This window comes from Plecotus auritus (assembly GCF_963455305.1).
Source record: "Plecotus auritus genome assembly, chromosome: 8".
Taxonomy (NCBI): Eukaryota; Metazoa; Chordata; class Mammalia; order Chiroptera; family Vespertilionidae; genus Plecotus; species Plecotus auritus.
The window spans coordinates 5,693,723-5,718,067 of record NC_137782.1 but is presented as its reverse complement, the minus strand read 5'-3'; the positions used below and the strand labels follow the sequence as shown (position 1 = coordinate 5,718,067).

The 24,345-nt window shown below is 48.0% G+C and overlaps 1 protein-coding gene across 1 annotated transcript in view; it reads right to left on the bottom strand.

The window, feature by feature from the left end:
- MEP1B (meprin A subunit beta) overlaps positions 1–10,552 on the bottom strand; it is a 29,288-nt gene extending 18,736 nt beyond the window's left edge. Inside the window, exons 1-7 of the mRNA XM_080685359.1 lie at positions 9,918–10,552; positions 7,814–7,832; positions 6,940–6,990; positions 6,806–6,849; positions 4,023–4,101; positions 1,449–1,566; positions 300–478 (exon numbers count right to left, since the gene is read on the bottom strand). Of these exons, the coding sequence (XP_080541485.1) occupies positions 300–478; positions 1,449–1,566; positions 4,023–4,101; positions 6,806–6,849; positions 6,940–6,990; positions 7,814–7,832; positions 9,918–9,980 (553 nt within the window). The 5' untranslated portion in view covers positions 9,981–10,552. The remainder of the gene's footprint in view (positions 1–299; positions 479–1,448; positions 1,567–4,022; positions 4,102–6,805; positions 6,850–6,939; positions 6,991–7,813; positions 7,833–9,917) is intronic.
- Positions 10,553–24,345: the final 13,793 nt, after the last annotated feature.

The following is a 24,345-nucleotide window of genomic DNA, read 5'->3' as shown; positions in this document are numbered from 1 at the left end:
CCTGCGGACTGAAGGGTCCCGGGTTCGATTCCGGTCAAGGGCATGTACCTTGGTTGTGGGCACATCCCCAGTAGGGGGTGTACAAGAGGCAGCTGATCGATGTTTCTCTCTCATCGATGTTTCTAGCTCTCTATCCCTCTTCCTTCCTCTCTGTAAAAAATCAATAAAATATATTTAAAAAAAAACAAAACATCAGCGTTTTCCTACTCTCTACAGTTGGCACAGATGGCAGGAGAGGGCACAATGCTTAGAGTCAGTCCTTAACTAACTAAAAGTGTAAGCAAACAAGAGACATATACCTGACTGAATTCTGTCCCAAATTATGCTGACGTAGTCATCCCGGTCAGAACGCGACTGCTCGTGCCAGAACCCCAGGGCGTGGAGGAACTCGTGTTGGATCGTTGCTATTCTGTCACAGTTTTCCCCAATGGAGAGGTTTTGCTTCCCAACGCGCCTGTTTCCTACCGAAGACCAGCAGCTTACAGGAGAGTTGACAGGAGAAAGGGGAGAGGGTGTTATAACGATGCCGGTGGAGGTCTCAGGTCAAGATCCCTAATTGCCAATCTGCTTGGTTACCCACCGGGTTCCTTCACAATGGAGGGACCTGAACACAAGTCCCTTCTCTCATAACCCTGGTGAGCTACGAACAGTGTTCCACCGGATGGTCTTTGGGGAACTTGCCCTGATGCCAAAAAGAACATAGGAGCAAGTCATCCCGCGTCAGCCTCATCCTGATTCTTCCTGGAGATGTCCAGGTGTTTCAGATGGTCCTTGCTATGCCGATGACCATTCATAAGGGTCTTATAGGTACAGCAACCACTCAGAATGGCTGTGCTCTAAGCTAATAGCACTGTCACCTTCTTTTTTTTATATATATATTTTATTGATTTTTTACAGAGAGGAAGGGAGAGGGATAGAGTTAGAAACATCGATGGGAGAGAAACATCGATCAGCTGCCTCCTGCACACCTCCCACTGGGGATGTGCCCGCAACCAAGGTACATGCCCTTGACCGGAATCGAACCTGGGACCCTTCAGTCCGCAGGCCGACGCTCTATCCACTGAGCCAAACCGGTTTCGGCAGCACTGTCACCTTCTTAACTCAGGCAGTGAGAGTCATTAGGTAAAAATAAATTTAAACACACACACACACACACACACACTTGAAGAGGAACATAAGAAGTAGCTGAAGTTCACAAAATTGTGAGATGGATGCCATGCAATCCCACCCTCCTGATCTAAAAAAAAAAAAAAGATTGGCAGACTGCTTGCATGTATGAAAATATTATTTTATGGCTAGAAAAACTAGATCCAGGTGTCTTTTACTCTCCAACAAACAGGGAAGGAAGCCCCACCCTCCCTCAAGGTCAGGGCCTAGGGCAATTGCTGTGATATAATGTCCCAGCCACACAGTTCTCATTAACCCCTCAGAGAACACTCTTCACGTACCCACTGCCCTTGAACACTGATATATAGTTCGTTTCTCCAGTCCAAGGCTTGAAGTCAATGCATGTTTTTAAGCGATAGCGTTCAAATGCGTTGAGGATAACTCCCTTAGCATTCATTTCTGAGGGAAGAAGACAAACAAAAATATGTAGCTCATTAATATAAACAAGAGTTAAATCCCTATGACATCTCATCAACATTAAAACGAAATGACATGAGACAAAACTACCTTCTTCGAGGGCCTGCCACATTATAATGCAAGTATTTGATTACTCTTCAGGTCCCTTATTTCACCCCATATTTCTATCTACACCAATTCCTGAAAGTTGCTCCCCACGCTGAATGTCACCCTTGGCCATCTCACTCAATACTACCTTCTTGGGTCCTTCAATCAGATCCACTATCTGTGGAGTACCTGTTACATGCAAGGCTCCATGAAAGATGCTCATTCATGCCCACGGCTTCCACCTTTTCCTACATCCAAACAACTCCCAAATATTTCTCTCTCTGAGTGACCAGGCTATCCACCAACACCTTACCTGATATCTCTACCACAGTGAGCCTGATGCATTTCAAATTCTGCATTCCAAAAACTGATTTCCACCACACTCCTCTGTCCCACCCACTTTAGAACATATTCCTTATTCTGGTTAAAGGTGCTACGATTCATCAAGTTGGGTAAACCCTGGACATTAGCATCCCTTTACCTGGGCCTACCTTTTTGACCTCTTGCTGTCAATCACTAAACCTAACAACTGCCTCCTAAGTGTCTTAGATGTATCCATTCTTGTCTACCCTTACTTAGAGAATCGGCTCAAAAACTCTTCGGTTGTTCCCTAATTATCTCCCACAGTCTCCCAGCTGATCTCCCTCCTTTCCTATTGCCCCATTAATAATACATTTCTCTACTGCCACAAAGTGGTAACAATCTTCTTGCACAAAAGCTTTTGGTGGCTCCACGTTATCATCAGTATAGACATTCCCAGTCCTGATCCTGCCTACCTGTCCAAGCTCACTATCTCCTTCCTTCCCATCTACATTCCAGCTAAGGGTGGCTGTTTTTCCCTTCCCCATGCCTTCGCACATGGGCCTAGGGCACCCTTCCCTGGAGGCTCCTCACCTGGGAAATGCTGTAGGTGTCGCCGTGGTGGGTGAAAAGCACTTCATGCAAAGAAATGAATGTCTCTTGATGAACAGAATGCAAACTCAATTTCCCTCTCACTTGTCCCTCCTCCCAGCACCCGCAAATGGTGTACAACTTGCACAACCTTCACTCACCCCTGCTGCTTAGTGCCACTGTTCCCTAATGTTCATGCCTTTATATGTAGGTGGCTCACATAGCTCTTTGAACATATGACTAATCATTACGACTATTCCATTCGATTGTAATTAGTTTTTGGTTTATCTGAATATCCACTGAAATGTATGATCTTTAAGGAAAAGTTTCCAAACAGCAGTTTCTAAACTGATGCTGGCCAGTGAGATCATTTTCACTAGTCCATACACAAAATGAGGATCGGCCCTGCCTGCATGACTCAGTGGTTGAGCCGTCGACTTATGAACCAGGAGGTGATGGTTCGATTCCCAGTCAGGGCTCATGCCTGGGTTGCGGGCTCGGTACCCAATGTAGGGCGTGCAGGAGGCAGCCAATCAATGATTCTCTCTCATCACTGATGTTTCTATCTCTTTATCTCTCTCCCTTTATCTCTGAAATCAATAAAAATATATTAAAAATAAAATAAAGACCATGTTTTAGAGTGGCCCATTACAATTAAATTTCTTCTATAGCAAAGCTATCCTTGCCCTAACCGGTTTGGCTCAGTGGATAGAGCGTCGGCCTGCAGACTGAAGGGTCCCAGGTTCGATTCCGGTCACGGACATGTACTTTGATTGCGAGCACATCCCCAGTGGGGGGTGTGCAGGAGGCAGCGGATCGATGTTTCTCTCTCATCGATGTTTCTAACTCTCTATTCCTCTCCCTTCCTTTCTGTAAAAAATCAATAAAATATATTTTTTTAAAAATCAATAAAATATATATATTTTAAAAAAGCTATCCTTGATTTTGGATTAGATTTTTCTGACTTTTTACTATTAAAACACTATTTCTTCTATGAAAGGGGGGTGATAAAAGATAGTAGGTTCTTGTTTAAGCTCCTGACTTGGCAAAATGAAACGTTGGTAAAGCAATGCCAATTCCTAGAGTTTTATTTGTTTGGTTGTTTTTGTTTTCACTCGTATGTGAATCTGAACATACGGGAAACCACAGCTTCACAGTAAAGACCAGCTCCCTAATCTTCACGTCCCTAGGATGGAATAATCCAGCACAGAGGAGGCACTCCATAAACGTTGGTTAAATTAATTCCTTTATTGTCCAAAGCTCAACAAATATTTCAGACAAAGTCACTTAGGTTCTTTTTATTGTCCACTTTGCTTATTTTTTTAAGTAACTTTACATTCCTACAGAAAGCAACAAACAAAAAACCGTTAGAAACCATAATGGCATGCCCTTAGAAATAGTGTAATCACTTTCTTTCAGGAACCTACAACAGTTATGGACCCTCCAAGGTGTATACTAACCCAAGCTATCTTCTAGAACATATGGAATGGTATTAGGCCATCTATAGGTTTCTCCAATGATGGAATTTCTGTCTTGTACCTATAAAACATAAATATGAAAAAGGTAATTAAATGATTAACAAATAGTTAATCTAGCAATAAATGAAGTTTTAAACTTTCCCAACCAGTTAAAACAAACTGTGTGTGTGCGCACATGTGCCTGTGTGTGTACCTCTGCTTTTATCATATTAGAACAAAGTTTCTAGGAGGAAATTTCTATCACTAATTTTGTTTATAGAGTTGAAGAAGAAATCATGCAAAACCGTGTAAAGAATGATTGTTATAAAACTGAACTATGAATATTGGTAGACTTATAAACTAGTTTCCTATACAAGAGATTAGTGGCCCCATGCACGAAATTTATGCACATTAAAAGGGAATTAATTAGAGGAAATATTTTAATATTGCTATTTGCCCTTTCTCTATAATAGAAGTGTCAGAGGTTAAATAAAATTAGTAAAATGTATATGAAAATCTTCCTCCTGTCAGAGTCTGGGGCTCGCCATGGGACCCAGAGTCAAGTCCCCGCCCCTGTCACCTCAAAATCGCACAAGACCCAGACCCGGCCGGCCCCACCCCTGTCAAGCCCCGCTGGGCGGGGGGCACAGTCTCAGGTCCCCTGGCCTGGCGCTGGGCAGGCGACGCAGCCTCAGGTCCCCTGGCCCAGCGACGGGGCAGGGGGCATAGCCTGAGGTCCCCCTTCAAGCCCTACTGGGCAGGGGGCACAGCCTCAGGTTCCCCCGCCCCGGCCCGGCGCCATGCAGCCTCAGGTCCCTGCTGATCACTCATTACAGCTTGTTACAGCTCGTTACGGGAACCCCACCTCCACTGTAGGCGCAACCATCTTATGATGGTGTGAGGGTCAATTTGCATATTACCTCTTTATTATATAGGATTACAATTATACAAAAAGGAAGTGGTGGCAAAACCTCAATAATCTTGCCCTGACCGGTTTGGCTCAGTGGATAGAGCATCGGCCTGGGGACTGAGGGGTCCCAGGTTCGATTCCGGTCAAGGGCATATACCTCAGTTGCGGGCACGTCCCCAGTGGGGAGTGTGCAGGAGGCAGCTGATCGATGTTTCTCTCTCATCGATGTTTCTAACTCTCTGTCCCTCTCCCTTCCTCTCTGTAAAAAATCAATAAAATATATTTAAAAAAAAACAAAACTCAATAATCTTGATCTCACAGAGTCAGAAAAAGTTACATGAACTGGGGCAACATTTTAAAAAATTTTTAAACAACTTGAAATTTTTATAGTAAAGAACTAATTTCACCTATGCATTCATCCAGTCAACGGAATGAACACTGCTCTAGGGAATAGGGGTTCAGTGGTAGCAAAACTGCCAAGGTCTTTACCTTCATGGAGCTAATATCTAGCGAAAGAGACAAGTAGGATGTAAGGAAACAAATTAAGATTAAACCGGCTGCATTTAATTGTAGTGGAGGAAATTTTTTTTCAAAAAGGGGATGTGGATAAAAGTAAAGGGACGGGGGGAGTATGTTAGATAAGAGGTCAGGCCAGGAGTCTTTGAAAGGAGGACATTTAAGGTGGAACAGGAATGATAAGAAGGAGCCAGGATTGAAAGGAACCAGTGGCCCTGGTTCTGATGTGGAATATGCTGATTTGAAGATGATTTGAGGCCGAAGCCTAATGAGTTAGGACAGAAAAGAAATGAGATAAGAGAGGAGGACAGGGAGGGGAGGGGAGAAGAGGAGAAATGAGAGGAGAACTAGGCAGGAGTTAAATTATGTGAGGTCTTGAAGACTATGGGTGAACTTGGATATTATTCTAAATGCAATAGGAAGCTATTGAAGTTTCAGGCCAGGAAGTGAAATCGTGTCATTGAGTTTTCCCCTTAGAGAAGGGCAATATTTGAAATAGAAGGACAAGTTAGGAGAAAAGTGGATTCTTTGAGACAGTGGTCGGCAAACTCATTAGTCAACAGAGCCAAATATCAACAGTACAACGACTGAAATTCCTTTTGAGAGCCAAATTTTTTAAACGTAAACTATATATGTAGGTACATTGTTATTAACTTAATTAGGATACTCCTAAGCTGGCCTTTGCTAAAAACTCAAGGGGCCAAAGAGCCGCATGTGGCTCGCGAGCCGCAGTTTGCCGACCACTGCTTTGAGATAGAGGTTGGAGACAGCAATGACAGAACTTGCTGAAGGATTGGATGCTGGGGTGAGGGAAAGGGAAAAAGCAAAGGCGACTCCTGGATTTTTTACTTACTCAGTGGCAGGGGGTGAAGGTGTAGCAAGGACTTCACTAAGAGGAGACTCCGTGCAAAGTTTGGAAGGACCTCTACTTGGCAACACTGCTTTTAGCTGTCAGGGTAGAAGTCACGGAACCTATCTCTATGGTAAAAAGTCTGATTCACTGAAGATGTAGAAGTTTAGTTTAGCTTTGCTTCAACTACACTGGGTCAGTGAGGTTCTATTTAATAATGAAAATATTGTTCCAATAATGAAAATGAAAAACATCAATAAGACCGAGGCACCCCTGGTGAGTGATCGTGGCTTTAACCACACAGAAGTCTGAGTAACAGATCATGAAGACACAGTTTTATGAGTTCCTTGCAGTACAATGCACTCATTGAACACATGTGTCACTGTGATTCTGTGCACGTAGGGATAATCGGGTTTAACTAAGCCCGGGCTTGCCAATCATCCTCAGATATTCCGTTTTTTAGCTTCCAGTGATTAATAGAAGAGTCTTCCTTGCATCGTCTCAACTCACCCCGTCAAGTCTGATGTCTCCCTCAAAAAGATCCAGTCCCAGAGCTAAGAGGAATGATAAAAATTCATGTTAGCAAATTTGTTCAAAGTCCTCACTTAATAATTAAAAAGATGTAAAAAAAAAAATCCACAAACCTTCATTGATATCAAATATATCCTGGTCAGTTCCACCATCTACATCTTTAACTGAAATAAAGAAAAACACATTGAACATTATGTTTATGAAAGAAGAAATCTTTATCAATTATTGGATTAGAAGTGAGCAAGATTCTAATCAGATGAGTGATTACTTGGTTCTGAATTAATACATATACATTGATTGATGGGTTGATTGGTTGATTGGTTGATTGGTTGGTTGGTTGAGAATCTCTCATGAACCAGGCTTGAGGGTATGGAGCTTTCTCATATATGCTCTTGTCCTATTTGTGTCCCTTGAATCCCTAATGACTCCAAGAATAGGAAATTCATTACTTCATATAATATTAAACTCAATTTGGAAGACTAAGTAGCAGAATTGATGAAATAGGAAGCAAATGTTTAAATTTGGTCAAACCAGCTCCATCTACCCATATATGTATATTCTTTGCAATAGCATATCTTGGATCTCTCAAGCAAAATCCCTAACTTACATTTAAATTTATCTTTTAAATTGCAAAGGGGTGAATAACATGGCCGAATCTCTCAGTATACCACTGAATAGGATGTTCATCGGACCTGACACAAAACAGCTAAAGTAATAACAGCAAGCCTTTATGGATGTCTGTGTGTCAGGCACTGTGGCTGGCCTTTCCTACTCCTCCGTCTGTTTTTCTGCTGAGTCCGCAGAACCCTGGACCAGGAAGTAAAATGCTCCTCAATGAATCAAGAGAAGGCAGTATGTGATCAAAGGTCAATGCAATTACGCATGTGCTTAGCATTAAATGTGTCCCAAGTTCTTCTGGTCTGCTGTTCTATTACACACATAACTCTCTTTTCATTTAACGTAGAGCAAATCTCAAAATACACTCACCAAAGTTTTCTGGAGTTGGCTGGGAAATAAACACATAAAAGAAGATATTATTATGATGCCCATGATTTAATGGTCTTCTGGGTTCCAATGTATATCTAGCCTTTGAAGTGGGGGGGGGAGGGGGGCGCACAGGTTCCATTAATACTATGAATTACTTTCTGACATTTATCTAAGACAGTTAAATTGGAGTCTAAGATGACTTTCTGACCAAAGGGTCTTCCCATTTCATATAAAAAAAATAAAACTTCCTGCCCAGCCAGCGTGGCTCAGTGGTTGAGCGTCAACTTACAAACCAGGAGATCACGGTTCGATTCCCGGTCAGGGCACATGCCCGGGTTGCGGGCTCGATCCCCAGTGTGGGGCATACAGGAGGCAGCTGATTAATGATTCTCTCTCATCATTGATATTTCTCTCTCTCTCTCTCTCTCTCCCTCTTCCTTCCTCTCTGAAATCAATAAAAATATATTTTTTTAAAAACTTCCTGTTATATGAAAGAAACTAAAAACCAACTTCATAGATTGGAGAGAAGGCAGAACATAGGACTCCAGCCCTGAAATGTGTTTACTTTTATCCCAAATTTCCAAAGAATTCATGGAGTCGTGTTTGGAAACCCTAAACATTTATTCCCAACATTGAAATATTATTATAACGTATACCAATCTTCTAAAAATAAATTTTATTGAAGACCTCATTAATCATGGTTTACTTTCCTATTTCACTCAAGGCGCTTCCTTCAAAGACAATACCAATGTTTAAGGAAAAAGCCTATGGGTATAGGTAGGATTGTTATTAAAAACAAACAAACTTCTGAAGATAGAAGCAACCCAATGAAACCTAGACTACGTCGGGGGGAATGAGGTAACCCTGAGACATGCCTCGTGCGCTCTAGAGAAAAAGCTCATGGGGCCGGGAGACAGCAGATCTAGGTTATAGTTCTGATTCCACCAGCTACGAGGAAGGCAGTTCCCCTTCCTGCCACTCGTTAAACCCGGTCACATCTGCTCTGCAGGGCACCGTGAGGCTTACACGATGTCACACGAAAGCGCTTTTAAACCATAACAAAATGCCACCCAAATGTAAGGAACAATTTTATGTAAATACATTAATCACATCATTAGTATCTAACTTCTAGATTCACGTGGAGCCTTTGGTGAGAGTGGCAGTGCGTGCGTTGGACGATGTCCGTCCTCACTGACAGCCACAGGCGCTGCGGGTCTCACGCTTCAGCCACACAGACAGACACATGCAAGCGTTTCTACCGAACCACCTGTGCGTTTGGTCCTGATTGCAGTGTAAGGCTGTCCAATGGTTTCTCCTGTTCTCAGCGCGACCGCTGCTATTCACGGAACATGAGCGTATTATAAGAACGGTTATTGTAGATGACAGCCAGAGGCTGCCCAGGCATTTGGAACTTCACCTGTAACCTCGGGCTGGGTGACGGTACAAACTGCCTGTCGCTCAGAAGGCCTGGTCTCACTTCCTGAGGGAGCGGCCGGGAAACCCCATGTTGCCCGATTTCCTAAGCATTTCCTGCGCCCTGATGGGCACCATTCACTCCATTCGCGCCTCACCTCCTGGGCCAGCAATCTGATGTCATTCGGCAATGAAAATGGAATGATTTGCCCTAACCGGTGTGGCTCAGTGGATAGAGCATCGGCCTGCGGACTGAAGGGTCCCAGGTTCGATTCCGGTCAAGGCCATGTACCTTGGTTGCGGGCACATCCCCAGTGGGGGGCGTGCAGGAGGCAGCTGATCCATGTTTCTCTCTCATCGATGTTTCTAACTCTCTCTCCCTCTCCCTTCCTCTCTGTAAAAAATCAATAAAATATATATATTTTTAAAAATGGAATGATTTTCCCATTTCCCGTTTCCCATCTTATCAGAAGAAAACTTGTCACATGACAATGAAACGGAGAGAAACCTAGCGTTATGTCCATGTCTCTGACTCCCCAGACCCCGCCCGCCTCTGCTCGCCAAAAGGAAACGCTCATTCCATTAACACGTCAACATTCATAAAAAAACAGAAAGCGAACAAATGTTTCTTGAGCAGATGGTGTCCGCTGCCCAGGTTTTTCTAATTGTTCTCCACGCGTTGTTTTCTTACCAGGCCAGACGCCGCGAGGCAGGAGGCAGCGAGCAGCCACCACGGCGGAACCCAGGAATCCATGCTGTCACTTGCAGCTGGAAGTCGCAAACTACGCAATTGGGAACGGCACTCACCTTTTAAAAGGCAAACATCATAACTTCCAGCCTTTGATCCATCTCGCAGGCGAGCTCGCTGCAAGGAGTTAAAGTCCAGTATCCCGCACACGGCCCGTGGAGGTGATTGCTTGGCTGGTTTCTTCTGTGTGTGTCAACATTCAGTAGTCAAGTGCCTGGCTGAGACCTGTTCCTGAAGTACGTTCTCGAACATATACCTGCTGGTGCCCCAGACTAACGAGAGCCCACTGAGCGAGAGAAAATGTCATCTCGGTCTTTCCAACAGCAATCATTTGTGCGGCTCCGCCTGCCCGGGCAGCCCTGTGCTGCTTCCGTCCGGCCAGCATGTCCACAGCTTTTCATTGTTCATTCACTTAATGGAAATGCGCTGACTTACAAAATCCACTAATGTGCTAGACGCCTGGTACATTTGCTACCCAGGTAAACAGGGGCCAAAGAGCAACGTATTTCACTCCTGAAAATTCCCATCAAGAAAACTCAGGTGGGACTTCAGGTAAAGAGGCCAGAGCTGGTTACTGGTTTTCCAATAAACTGACGTTCCCAGCCCATCTCTCAATTCTGCCTCACTCTTTTCTTCCTTTCTTGGGCTAACGTCCCTTTAGGACAGGGGTGGGCAAACTTTTTGACTCGAGGGCCACAATGGGTTCTTAAACTGGACCGGAGGACCGGAACAAAAGCATGGATGGAGTGTTTGTGTGAACTAATATAAATTCAAAGTAAACATCATTACATAAAAGGGTAGGGTCTTTTATTTTTTATTTCAATAGTTTTATTCATTTCAAATATTTTAACAAGAAGAATGTAAACACTAATTATTATAATTTGAAACTTCAAAAGATGGAGGAATCATAGCACAATAACATACCTTATATTGAAGATGGCAAAGGCAAAATAAAATTGCCTGACAAAGGAAAGGTACAAAAGCCTTTCAAATTAAACTTAAATATAATAAAATAATTTAAAACTAAAACAAATAGAAAAGAACAAAATGTGTACAGTAAATTAAACATTTTCTTTAGTGCAACTTCCAAATGATGCCCGGGACGTAGATGTAGATGGCAATGTAGACTGGGTTGGAAGGTTTTTGGTCTTTAAAACATCCACTTCAGTGGGAATAGTGTTGTTGGTCTCCTTTTTAGCTAATGCTCTGACACTGTGCTCTCCAGGGGCGTGTCTCCCTCCATCACCACGGTAACGTGTCTCCGCATTCCCAGGGTGATGTCGGGGGACCGTCCGCGGGCATTCCAAGGAGCCTCTGGAAGATGGAGAGGTTGTTCCTTCTACTGAATGGGGGATATAAATCCGCCCACTCAGAAGAAGGAGCTGCGGCCGTGTTTCCGGACGTTGCCATGTTAACACTGCTGCTGGTGAAGGAGCGGAGGGGAGAGCAAGAGAACCCTCCACTCTTTCGGCTCCGCGGGCCGGATAGAACAGCCGAACGGGCCAGATCCGGCCCGCGGGCCATCGTTTGCCCACGGCTGCTTTAGGAACAACCTATGCTAACTCAGTTCCTACAGTTTCCCTCTCAACTTACTCGTGGGGCAGGTTACATTTTTTAAGTACTATTTTCCCCCACAGTATTTCTTTCCTACTCACACCGGCCCGGGCCCATCCCATGCTCACAGAAAGGATCTAAGAAGACATGTAGCAGAGACAGAGGGCATGGAGGCTGCTTTGTGAACACAAGAAGTCGTTCCCACCCGCTGAGAGTGAAGGCGTGTTAAATGCCATGTGTGGCTCAGGTCCCCGCTTGCTCCCTGGGATCCCCAAGGGAGGTTATGGGACCCAAACCCAGGAGCGCTATTTCCTGGCTAGAGCCACCAGGAAACAGTACAGAAGGGCGGCCATCGAACTCCTGTGGGGCCAAGAGTGGAACGGAGGTGTCAGAGGAAGCCCCCCGGCCTGGAGGGCCATGGCTGAGCAATAAGAAAGCCTCCAGCACATTTTTAAAAATATGTTTTTATTGATTTTAGGGAGGGAGAAGGGAGAGAGAGAGAGAGAGAGAGAGAGAGAGAGAGAGAGAGAGAGAGAGAGAGATATGCATCAACATCAATCGGCTGCCTCCTGCACACCCCATGCTGGGGATCGAGCCCACAACCGGACACGTGCCCTGACCAGGAATTCCTGACCAGGAATCGAACAGCTACTGCTTGGTGCATGGGTTGGTGCTCAACCACTGAGCCACACGGGGCTACAGGAGCATGGAGATCAACTTGCCATTTAAATCAACAGTAAGGACGCATTCTGATCAGTGTTATTTTTTTTTTTTTAAAGGCACCACTAAGTGCCAAGGTCAGGCAGTGAAATGCAAGCATAGAGTCTCTGTCTGCATTTAGGAAGCCAGTTGAAAAGAGAAGATGGTCTCTCAGGCCAGTCCAAGGGGAGAAGACTCTGGAGAGCCGGGTTTGACAAGGTTTGCTGCTCACCAAAGTGCCTGATGAGCCGGGGGGCCTATCATTCTGAACCACAAGCCACGCCCCGGGTGCAGAAGAGAGCTGTGTCGTGAGCCTCGGACACAGGCTTTTCAGTTCTCACCGTGGTGGTGAGAGCAGCAGCATCCGGGAACCTCTGGGTATAGAAGAATGATGCCCACATGTCCTGTGACCACGGGGTCTGCTGTGACAGGTGCCGCTGTGGGTTCTGGGCACTCCAGTCACTGACGTTGCTCTGTGTGAGCAGGAGGGCAGGGGGTGCAGGGACTCGGGGAGACGGGGTTCTCTGCAGCTTTGGGTGAGAATAAAAGGCAATGAACCACATTTGCTCCAAGTGTCATTACTTAAGCCTCTAGTCAGTGTTTCCATGGAACTGGCTCCCCAGATGGGACTCTGGAGGGTTACGGAGAAAGAACAACACCTCATGGACGCAGCAGATTAAGTCGTCATTGCTTCCTGACAAGCAGTCGGGAAGTACAGACCGCTGCTCCATTTCATCTGAGGGAGGAGAGAGGAAAAAAGAAATAATGAGCCATCACGGGAAGAAGTGTCATCTTACATGGGGACCTCTCAGGCGGGGAATTTTACCACCAAGCATTGCACATTCCGGTCAGAGGACCAGGAGCTAAGAAGAACCTGCACATTTCACCAATTGGCCCTCAAACCAGCCCTGTAGAGTGAAACGGCATGATTTGCTTTACTTATCCTAGAAATTTCTGAGGATGGCTTTGTGATAGACGGTCCTTGGTGCTAATGTAGACACCTCGCATATGAGGTATGAACAAGGGAGATGGGTTACACATTGATGCCTTTACAGCACAATGTCATTATTCAATAATGTAGGATTGTGTTTGGATGGATGGATGGATGGATGGATGGATGGATGGATGGATGGATGGGAAGGTTAGTGGTAGTTTGGTGTGAAATGTGAACTGTAGAGCTAAAAATAAAATAAAATTCAGGGGAAAAAATTAAAAGCTTTTAAGGAAGGGTATGAGACCTGCCTGGGGGTCATTTGCCCAGAGAATTGAGAGTACAGTTCAGTCATAGCTCTGGCCTTGGACTGGAGATGGGGAATCACTTTGAACATCTCAAATACTCAAGGGCACTTACTTTCTGTCTAACCAATACTACACCAGGTCCTGGTCGGCTTGGCTCAGTGGATAGAGCTTCAGCCTGCAGACTGAAGGGTCCTGGGTTCGATTCCCAGTCAAGGGCACATGCCCGGGTATCAGGTTCCATTCCCAGTAGGGGGCGTGCAGGAGGCAGCCAATCAATGATTCTTCCTTCCTCTCTGAAATCAATAAAAACATAGTAAAAAAAAAAAAAAAAAAGAAGTACAGCTTGGCCTGACTGATGTGGCTCAGTGGTTGAGTATCAACCTATGAACCAGGAGGTCACGGTTCAATTCCCAGTCAGGGCACATGCCCGGGTTGCAGGCTCAATCCCCAGTGTGGGGTGTGCAGGAGGCAGCTGATCAATGATTCTCTCTCATCATTGATGTTTCTATCTCTCTCTCCCTCTCCCTTCCTCTCTGACATCAATAAAAAATTATAAAAAAATAAAAAAAGCTCAGCCTCCACCAGGTCACTACCCTCTTCAAAGACCCTCCATGTCCCTGAGGTGGAGAACAGCCGGGGCATGGCTCCCAGGAGCCCTCCTGCTCCACCCCTTCTGCATCCATCCTCTCCGGCCACACCCCCAGGAGCAGCTGTCCGTCCGTTCCTCACACCTGCTGACCTGTCTCCCAGCGCCAGGAATACTTCCCTGCTGTTGGTATCTGGGTATGACGCACCTTCCAGAGTCCGGATCAAGGTCAGCCTCCTCTACGAAAGCCTCCTTGAAACCAACAGTGGTCTCCCTCTCCTCTGAGCTCCCACCGAATCCTATATGTTGTTGAGTGTTTTTAGGGACAAGTGACTTCCCCCCACTAGGTATAAGTCCCTCGAAGGCAGAAGTACACAGTACCTGTTGCCTACACGCATAGCTTTTCTTAGACCAGTGTGGGTCTGAGGAAAGGTGACTTTGCTAACATGTAGTTTTGATTTGTTATGTACTTAACAAAAGCTATGTTTTATGTAGTATGCAAATGGCTTACCATAAATAACAGGTCCTTTGCGTTACTTCAGTACCCCCACGTCCGCAGGGTCTGTGATTGCCTCTGGGCCGTCTGCTTGGCGGGCTGGCCTTGTAATCAGTCTTCATGAAGCGCCTGCTCTGTTCGGGGAACTGGAAACACGGCGTTCAGACAGCATGCCTGTGCTCAGTAAACGTGGCCTTGCAGCAACCACCTTCAGGACACCCTTATTCTCTTCAGCGTGTCACAGTCATGTGTGAAGACCTGGAGTTCAAGTCACTAGAAGGGCATGTGGATGTGGTGACCGTTTGGATCAAAATTGAGGAGAGGCCCGGCCAGCATGGCTCAGTGGCTGAGTATCGACCAATGAACCAGGAGGTCACAGTTCAATTCTGGTCAAGGGTACATGCCCAGGTTGCGGGCTTGATTCCCAGTGTGGGGCGTGCAGGAGGCAGCCAATCAATGATTCTCTCTCATCACTGATGTTTCTATCCCTCTCTGTCTCGCCCTTGCTCTCTGAAATCAATTAAACAAATTTTCTTTAATTGAAAAAAAAATTGAGGAGGGGCCCCTGGAACTCAGGGTCCATGAAACCCAGCAGCTGCGCTCTGAGACAAGGAAGAAAGGTGGCGTTCTCTTTCTCCATTGTGGCAACTTGCTCCCTGCGCTACGTTTAATAGTGTATGGCCCTCTGTGACCCTCTGCACTACATTGAGTGTTTGCTCTGCTGCTAAGTCTGCCCCTTCCCTTCCCTTCGTTTCCAAGCATATATGGAGCACCTACTGAGTCCCCGGCATGGTGGACAGCACTGGCTCCCTGACTTAAGAGCATCCTATGTTATAAAGAGAGAATATGCAAATTGACCATCACACCGTGACAAATATGGCAGCGCCCATCCATAGCCACAAGATGGTGGCACCCAGTCCCCTCAGCCACGCCAGAGTCCCCAGTCCTTTCAGCCCAGCCGGCGGGTGGCAGGAGCATGGTGCAGCCGGACCTGCCCTCAGCTGCCCAGCCGCTCAGGGCCCGCCCGAGGTGCAGGCAAGCCTCAAATGGCAGCTGCCCAGCTGCCCAGGGTTCAGGTAACCAGGGCCAGCTGAGGCTTGCGCTGCTGGCAGTGGCAGCAGCAGAGTTGTGATCGCCTTCCCCTGATTGCCAGGTCGACTCCTGCCCCTGAGGGCTCCCGGACTGTGAGAGGGGGCAGGCCGGGCTGAATTTTCATGCACTGGTCCCCTAGTGTGTTACATATTTTTACAAGATATAAAATATATGTGATATATAACATTAAAAAAATTACAGCCGAAACCGGTTTGGCTCAGTGGATAGAGCGTCGGCCTGCGGACTCAGGGGTCCCGGGTTCGATTCCGGTCAAGGGCATGTACCTTGGTTGCGGGCACATCCCCAGTGGGAGGTGTGCAGGAGGCAGCTGATCGATGTTTCTCTCTCATCGATGTTTCTGGCTCTCTATCCCTCTCCCTTCCTCTCTGTGAAATATCAATAAAATATATTTTTTTAAAAAAATTACATATGTACAGCCCTAACTGGTTTGGCTCAGTGGATAAAGCATCAGGCCTCAGACTGAAAGGTCCCAGGTTCAATTTTGGTCAAGGGCATGTACCTTGGTTGCAAGCTCGATCCCCAGTAGGAGGTGTGCAGGAGGCAGCTGATTGCTGTTTCTAACTCTCCACCCCTCTCCCTTTCTCTCTGTAAAAAATCAATAAGAATGTATTTTTTTAATATATTTTTCTTGATTTCAGAGAGGAAGGGAGAGGGAGAGAGAGAAACATCAATGATGAGAGAGATGGCTGCCTCCTGCACGCCCCCTACTGGGGATCGAGCCCACAACCTGGGCATGTGTCCTTGACCAGAATCGAACCCGGGACCCTTCAGTCCACAGACCTACACTCTCTCCACTGAGCCAAACCGGCTAGGGCGAGAATATATTTTTTAAAAATTACATATGTACATTTTTACAAGCAGAGTTGAGTCGTATTTACTAAGAGGGTTAGGTTCTAAAGTCCATGCATCAGGTGAGAACCAGACAAAAGTGAAATTAGCCTCAGGAAGTGCCTGCAGTCTGTGAGGCCCACCTGAGGGGCTGCACTCCTGTTCCAACGCCTGGTTCCCGCCGGGGCTTCCGAGGAACGCCCCCAGGGAAGCGAGGCCTCGATGAGGCTTTGCTGTGCATGAGCGTGTTCTTGTGTCTGTCCTTTTTCTATGGAAACAAAATCATAAAGATGTGAGCAGCAGGCACCACACACCACGGTCTCTATCGTCCTCCCCTGTTCCAGTTGCCCCTGTGGTACCTGCTCTCCCTTCTCCACTCTGCTCACCATCCCTGCAGTGTGGTCTTTGAATGATCCATCCCTGTGTCATAGTTCTAAGCTGCCACCTTGTGGCTGTTACATATATGTGGGGTTTTCTAAAATTATTTTTAAAATTTTTCAATTAAAACCAACATACATTATAATATTAGTTTCAGGTGTACACACCAGTGATTAGACATTACATAACTTACTAAGTGATCACCCCGATCAATCTCCATCCATCTGACACCATAGTTATTAGGATAATGTTATTTCCCTGTGCTGTACCTCACGTCCCCATGATGATTCTGTTACTACTGATTTGTACTTCTTAATCCCTTCACCTTTCTCACCCATCTAGCAACTGTCAAAATATTCTCTGTATCTATGAGTATGTTTCTGTTCTGCTTGTTCATTTATTTTGTTTCTTAGACTCAATTGTTAATAGATATGTATTTATTGCCATTTTATTGTTCATAGTTTGGGGTGTTTATTTTTCTTCTCCTACTTAAAGAGGTCCCTTTAGCATTTTATATAATACTAGAGGCCCGGTGCATGAAATTCATGCACGGGAGGGGGAAATCCCCTCGGCCCAGCCTGCACCCTCTCCAATCCAGGACCTCTCAGAAGATGTCCAACTGCCGGTTTAGCAGTCGGACATCCCTCTCACAATCCAGGACCACTGGCTCCTAACTGCTCACCTGCCTGCCTGCCTGATCGCCCTAACTGCCCCCCCCCTGCCAACCTGATCACCCCTAACTGCCTCTGCCTGCCAGCCTAATCACCCCCAACTGTCCCCCCCCTGCCGGCCTGGTCGCCCCTAACTTCCCCCGCCCCTGCCGGCCTGGTCACCCCTTACTGTCCCCCCTGCCAGCCTGGTCTCCCCCAATTGCCCACCTCTGCCAGCCTGGTCACCCCTAACTGCCCCCCCCCACCAGCCTGGTCTCCCCTTACTACCTCCCCCCCACTGGCCTGGTTGCCCCCAAACACCCCCCCCCCCCCACTGGCCTGGTCACCCCACGCAGCCTGCTGTTTGGTCGTTACTGTTACTGTGACGGCGTCCCAGACAATTTGCATATTCCTCTATTTATTAGTATAGACTAGGGGCCCAGTGCACAAATTTGTGCACCTTGAAAGGAACTGTGGTCCGAGAGGCTGCAGTGGGCACAGGGGTGAGTCTCAGCCCATCCTCCATGCCCCCACTTGGCCCCTCCCACCATGGCCCCTGGTCTCCTGTCTGCCAGCAGCCCTGACCCTGCCCACCATGGGCCCTGGTCTCCTGTCTGCCAGCAGCCCTGCCCCTGCCGCTGCCGCTCCCATGCACTGCTGGCGCCGGCCCCGCTCGCACCTGCTAATGGTACAGAGCGATTGGGGCCAGCACCAGCAGTGGGTGCGAGTGGTGGCTGCTGCCCTGATCGCTCCTCAGGAGCAGGGGGAGGCGGAGAAACCCTCAGGGGCGATTGGGGCTGGCAGCCGCCGCTCACACCCACTGACAGCACCAAGTGATTGGGACCGGTGACGGGCGCCGGTAGCAGGAGCAAGCAGCAGCTCCGGTGCCAGCTGTGGGTGGAAGCGGTGCCAACACCAGCAGCAGGTGCAAGCACCCAGTGGGACTGCATCGCACAGGAGCAAAGAATTTTCAGTAACCACCAGAGGCTCACCCCAATGACAGCGACTAGCACCCCGCCTTGGTCTGGCGCCCCTGCTCACCTGCTCCATCATCCCGCCACGGCCAATGCCCGCCATGTTTCACACTCTGCCGCCTGCTCCCAACACCTACCATATTTAGCGCGTGCCCCCTGGTGGTCAGCGCACATCATAGCTACCGGTTGTTCAGTTGTTCGGTCGTTCCACCGTTCGGTCTATTCGCATGTTAGGGTTTTATATATATAGACTAGTTTGGTGGTGATGAAACCCTTTAGCTTTTTCTTGTCTGGGACGCTCTTTATCTGTTCTTCGATTCCAAAGGGTAACTTTGCATGTGACAGGTATGTGTTTTTACCAGCCTTTTTCATGTGATGCTTGCCTCCCTGCCTTTGTCATCTGATGCCATGCCTCGTACCTTCTGCATGTCCATCACTACCACCCACTCGCCGGGCATTTAGGAACAACGTGCTGCTTTTGTGACAGATACAGAGTAGAAAGCTGTGCTTCCTTCCCCCGGAGCTGCCAATCTCCCTGGGGGAGGCTCATGAGAATGAACTACGGCACTCGACCTCCTTCAGGACAACCTGTCCCCGAGCTTGAAACCCTGGCAGGTCTGCACAGCACTTGGGGGTTAGACGTGATCATTGTTTTCTCCCAAACTGCCATGTAATTTTTATTTAAAGGCCAGTATTCCACGAGCAAGAACAAATTCCTTTCACAAGGCTTCACTGAGCACCTTTTAGCTACTGCCCTGCCAGCCTTGTGAGGAGGGGGGGTGTGGGACCTGAAGCAACAGCTATAATGCAACCTTCTTACCCAGGGGCCTGGGAGGGAGCGCCCGACTCTCTCTGAAGGGGTCAGTGATGTCTTCACCGAAGAGTCCAGGCTGGAGCTCAGACCAGAGGCCCAGAGCCTGAGGCTGGGAGGAAGTTAGAATCCCAGGACCAGGGAGAGCCCCGCTGTGTTGGGGGCAAAGCCGGCACTCTGCTCCCCAGCCCACAGCACCCCAGGATCTCACTCTTAACAGACTCACTTAAACTTTCTTAGGATAACTTATTTTTCTCCAAAACAATAGCTTACCAGGGGTCCTCAAACTACGGCCCACGGGCCACATGCAGCCCACCGAGGACATGGATCCGGCCCGCCGGGTGCCACTGCCTGTCCTGCTTAGCAGCCGACGCGTCCCGGGCCCGCAGTGCGCATAGGAATTTGTTCATAGTTGTTGTTTTTTTAACTATAGTCTGGCCCTCCAACGGCCTGAGGGACAGTGAACTGGCCCCCTGTTTAAAAAGTTTGAGGACCACCCTGGCCGGTTTGGCTCAGTGGATAGAGCGTTGATCTGTGGACTCAAGGGTCCTGGGTTCAATTCCGGTCAGGGGCATGTACCTTGGTTGCGGGCACATCCCCAGTAGGGGGTGTGCAGGAGGCAGCTGATCGATGTTTCTCTCTCATCGATGTTTCTGGCTCTCTATCCCTCTCCTTTCCTCTCTGTAAAAAATCAATAAAATATATTTAAAAAAAAAAAAGTTTGAGGACCCCTGGCTTACACTAAACCATAGGGATTCCTGAGATAGAGTTTGACCAAATACTGCATTACCGGATGTCTGTTCTCTCTTTCCTTAGTAGAATTTTCTCATTTCAAGATTCTTACTCTAAAGCAGCCCTCTTCTCACAGCCCATCCGTCCCTTGGAGCTGGCCTGGAAACTGGCTGAGACTGATCTCTCCAAGAAATCGCTGAAAAATACACATTGGTACCTAGTAGGGGAGAGAAAAGGGGAGGAGAGGTGTGGCCCTGCTTTCTCTTCTCCTAGGACTTCACATGTGTTGCATATACAGTAACAGTAAAGATAACAGGCTGTTTAAGCACTTCCTGTATTAATTCGTGCAGTCCCCATAATCCATTGAGAAGCTACGTAATTGTCCAAAACCACACAAGCATCAACCTCCAGAATCACCAAAACCAGGTCATTTAACCAAGAAATTAGGCTTACTTGTTTCCAAGGCTCTCGGTGTCCCAGCAAAGATCTACTTACCCCTTCTTCTGTGTCTACTGCAGCCCCTGTAGCTTCTATCAGTAGCATTCGCCTCTGTTCCCGGAAAACATCGTCCTTGCATACTTATTCAGATCCCGTGTCGACAGAACGCCCTGGGAACAGAGCACCCTGTCCTGTCCATAGCTTGGTCAGGTAGGAGCCGTGGAAGGCCATTAGGGCATACCTTCACCTGTCTTTTCTTAGTTATCATGAGGGAAGGACCAACCAGTTTTCCATTTTTACTGAGATTTGGCAACCACCCCCTCCCGCCCCCCCCCCCCGCCCCAACCACCAGCCCCAGGTGCTTCAAAGAACCATGTGCAATATATCTAACATAACTTTCGCGGATATTAAAAAGCAGCTTCAACCCTAGCCCCTTGGATCAGTGAAGAGCATCGGCCTGCGGACTGAAGGGTCCTGGGTTCAATTCCAGTCAAGGCACATACCTTGGTTGCAGGCTCAATCCCCAGCCCTGGTCAGGCGCGTGCGGGAGGCAACCAATCAACGTGTCTCTCTCACATGGATCTCTCCTCCTTTCCACTCTCTCTAAAAATCAACGGGAAAATATCCTTGAGTGAGAATCAACAACAAAAAAGTAGCTTTAAAAGCTACTTTCAAGCTTTTTTGTTCTGGACAAAAGACAAGTTTCTATATTGGTAAGCTGTTGACTAAATTGAAAACTGACATAAAAATCTCCAAACAATGTTAAGCAAAAGTCATCGTTTTTATTGGGTGCTTCCATTTGTATCCTATATAATAAACGCGTAATATGCAAATCGACTGAATGGGGGAACCGGTAGGTGGGGGGCGGGGCTGGCGAGCAGGCGGTGCCAAGCCAGCCAAGACACATGCCAGAGGGCAGAGGGAGGGGACAGCGATTGGGGAAGGGCAGCGGCAACCAGTGGTGGCAGAGGGGCAATGGGGGGGGGGGGGCAGGCACTTGCCGGCTGGCACTGTCCCCAGATTGGCCCATCAGTTGCCTCCTGCAGAGGGAGGCCGGACTGCGGCTTATGCCCACTCCCCGCGGGAAATCCTGAGGGCTCCTGGACTGCGAGAGGGTGCAGGCCGGGCTGAGGGGCCCCCCTACCCCCCCAAGTGCACGAATTTTCATGCACCGGGCCTCTAGAGTAGTAGAAAAGCAGCAAACGATCTGTGGTACCAGAAGTTAGTGGTGGTGGGGACTTACGACCAGAAGTAGGAACAAGGGGTCCTATGGGGATCCTAATAATGTTTCTTTCCGGACCCGAGCCGATTACAAAGGCTGTGCTATTGTTCACACGGTGCACTTCCAGTACCATGTGCCATTATCTTGCCCATTTAGGAAAACATGAAATTCCCTCCCTCACACCTCAAGTAATTTCTCCTCCTCCATAACCTCCACAGTATGGTTCCAATTCTCCTGATGATCGTCCCCTCCATGTTTGTTCCCGTGCTCTGCTCCTCTGAAGCTCTGCAGCAGTATCCCCTTCCCTGTTACACTCCTTTAAGAATCCCTGTGACATAGGAAATCGTATGGAAGTTTAGTGCAACTTTTCCAGCCAAGTACACAATGGAACGCACATTGCCTTCATTGCAGGGAGGGACGGCAGCATCGGGCCTCTCTTGGCCCCAGGATTGGACAGTTGCTGTCAGTGGGAGTAAGGCTGTAACACCCATTTTCTTTTAAATATTTTTACTAGAGGCCCAATGCACAAAATTCGTGCAGGGGAGGAGGGGTGTCCCTCAGCCCGGCCTACGCCCTCTCGCAATCCAGGACCCCTCACTCCTAACCACCCACCTCCTCGCTAACCGCTGCCTGCTCACTCCTAACCACCCGCCTGCTCACTCCTAACCACCTGCCTGCTCACTCCTAACCACCTGCCTGCTCACTCCTTAGCGCACACCTGCTCACTCCTAACCGCCCACCTCCTCGCTAACCACTGCCTGCTCACTCCTAACCACCCGCCTGCTCACTCCTAACCACCCGCCTGCTCACTCCTAACCACCCGCCTGCTCACTCCTAACCACCCGCCTGCTCGCTCCTTACCGCACACCTGCTCACTCCTAACCACCCGCCTGCTCGCTCCTTACCGCACACCTGCTCACTCCTAACCACCCGCCTGCTCACTCCTAACCACCCGCCTGCTCACTCCTAACCACCCGCCTGCTCACTCCTAACCACCCGCCTGCTCACTCCTAACCACCCGCCTGCTCACTCCTAACCACCCGCCTGCTCACTCCTAACCACCTGCCTGCTCACTCCTTAGCGCACACCTGCTCACTCCTAACCGCCCACCTCCTCGCTAACCGCTGCCTGCTCACTCCTAACCACCCGCCTGCTCACTCCTAACCACCTGCCTGCTCACTCCTAACCACCTGCCTGCTCACTCCTTAGCGCACACCTGCTCACTCCTAACCGCCCACCTCCTCGCTAACCGCTGCCTGCTCACTCCTAACCACCCGCCTGCTCACTCCTAACCACCCGCCTGCTCACTCCTTACCGCACACCTGCTCACTCCTAACCACCTGCCTGCTCACTCCTTAGCGCTGCCGGAGGTGGGAGAGGCTCCTGCCACTGCCGCTGTGCTCACCGGCTGAGCGGTGCTCTCGTTGTGGGAGTGCACTGATCACCAGGGGGCAGCTCCTGCATTGAGCATCTGCCACCTGGTGGTCAGTGCACATCATAGCAAACGGTTGTCTGGTCGTTCCGCCTTAACCGCTGCTGGGCTTTTATATATATATAGATTTCAGAGAAGGAAGAGGGAGAGAGAAATAGAAACATCAATGATGAGAGGGAATCACCGATTGCTGCCTCCTGCACAGCTGACCAAGCCCGCAACCCAGGCATGTGCCTTGACTGGAATCAAACTCAGGACCCTTCAGTCCACAGGCCAACCCTCTATCCACTGAGCCAAACCAGCTGGGACAACATCCATTTTCTTGAGGTTCCCATGTATTTTTAACCACTTAATGTAACTCATTCCTGGAATTCCTCTTTTTTAAAATTGTACTATATAATAAATTACATTGCACACTAAATCACATCATGGAATGAGTATTTCATACTTCCGAGTTGTATACTACATGCATGTCCATGCTTCCTGGGTCACACACCCAGTAGGGAGTGTGCAGGAGGCAGCTGATCGATGTTTATCTCTCATCGATGTTTCTATCCCTTCCCCTTCCTCTCTGTAAAAAATCAATATAAAAAATGTCACCACCTCCTCAAAGGGTTTATTCTTTTGAGTAGCAGCCAAAAGGGTTTCTATAAAATTTATGATTCACTAAAGATCACACTTACTGAGCAGCCCAGCAGGTATACGACATTGTACTTGGCAATATATTCTTATAGCCAGGATATCTTAAGGGGACTTCTCTATATAAAAGTATTTATTAACCAATTAACTATCTTTCTGCCTGGTTGCTAATAGGGCCTGAAAAGCTTGATGCATGAATTCTATATAATAAAAGGCTAATATGCAAATCGACCAACCAGCAGAACGACCGGTCACTATGATGCGCACTGACCACCAGGGGACAGACACTTAACGCAGGAGCTGCCCCTGGTGGTCAGTGCGCTCCCACCGGGGGAGTGCCGCTCGGCCAGAAGCCAGGCTCACGGCTGGCGAGCGCAGTGGCAGCACGAAGGATGTCTGACTAACGGCTTAGGCCCACAAGGGCTCCCGGACTGCAAGAGGCACAGGCCAGGCTGAGGGACCCCCCACCCCGAATGCACCATTTTCAAGCACTGGGCCTCTAGTACTTAATGAAATAACTTTATAAGTTGATTAACATTTGAAATAAAGATAAAATAGGTTTATAAAGTTAAATTCAACA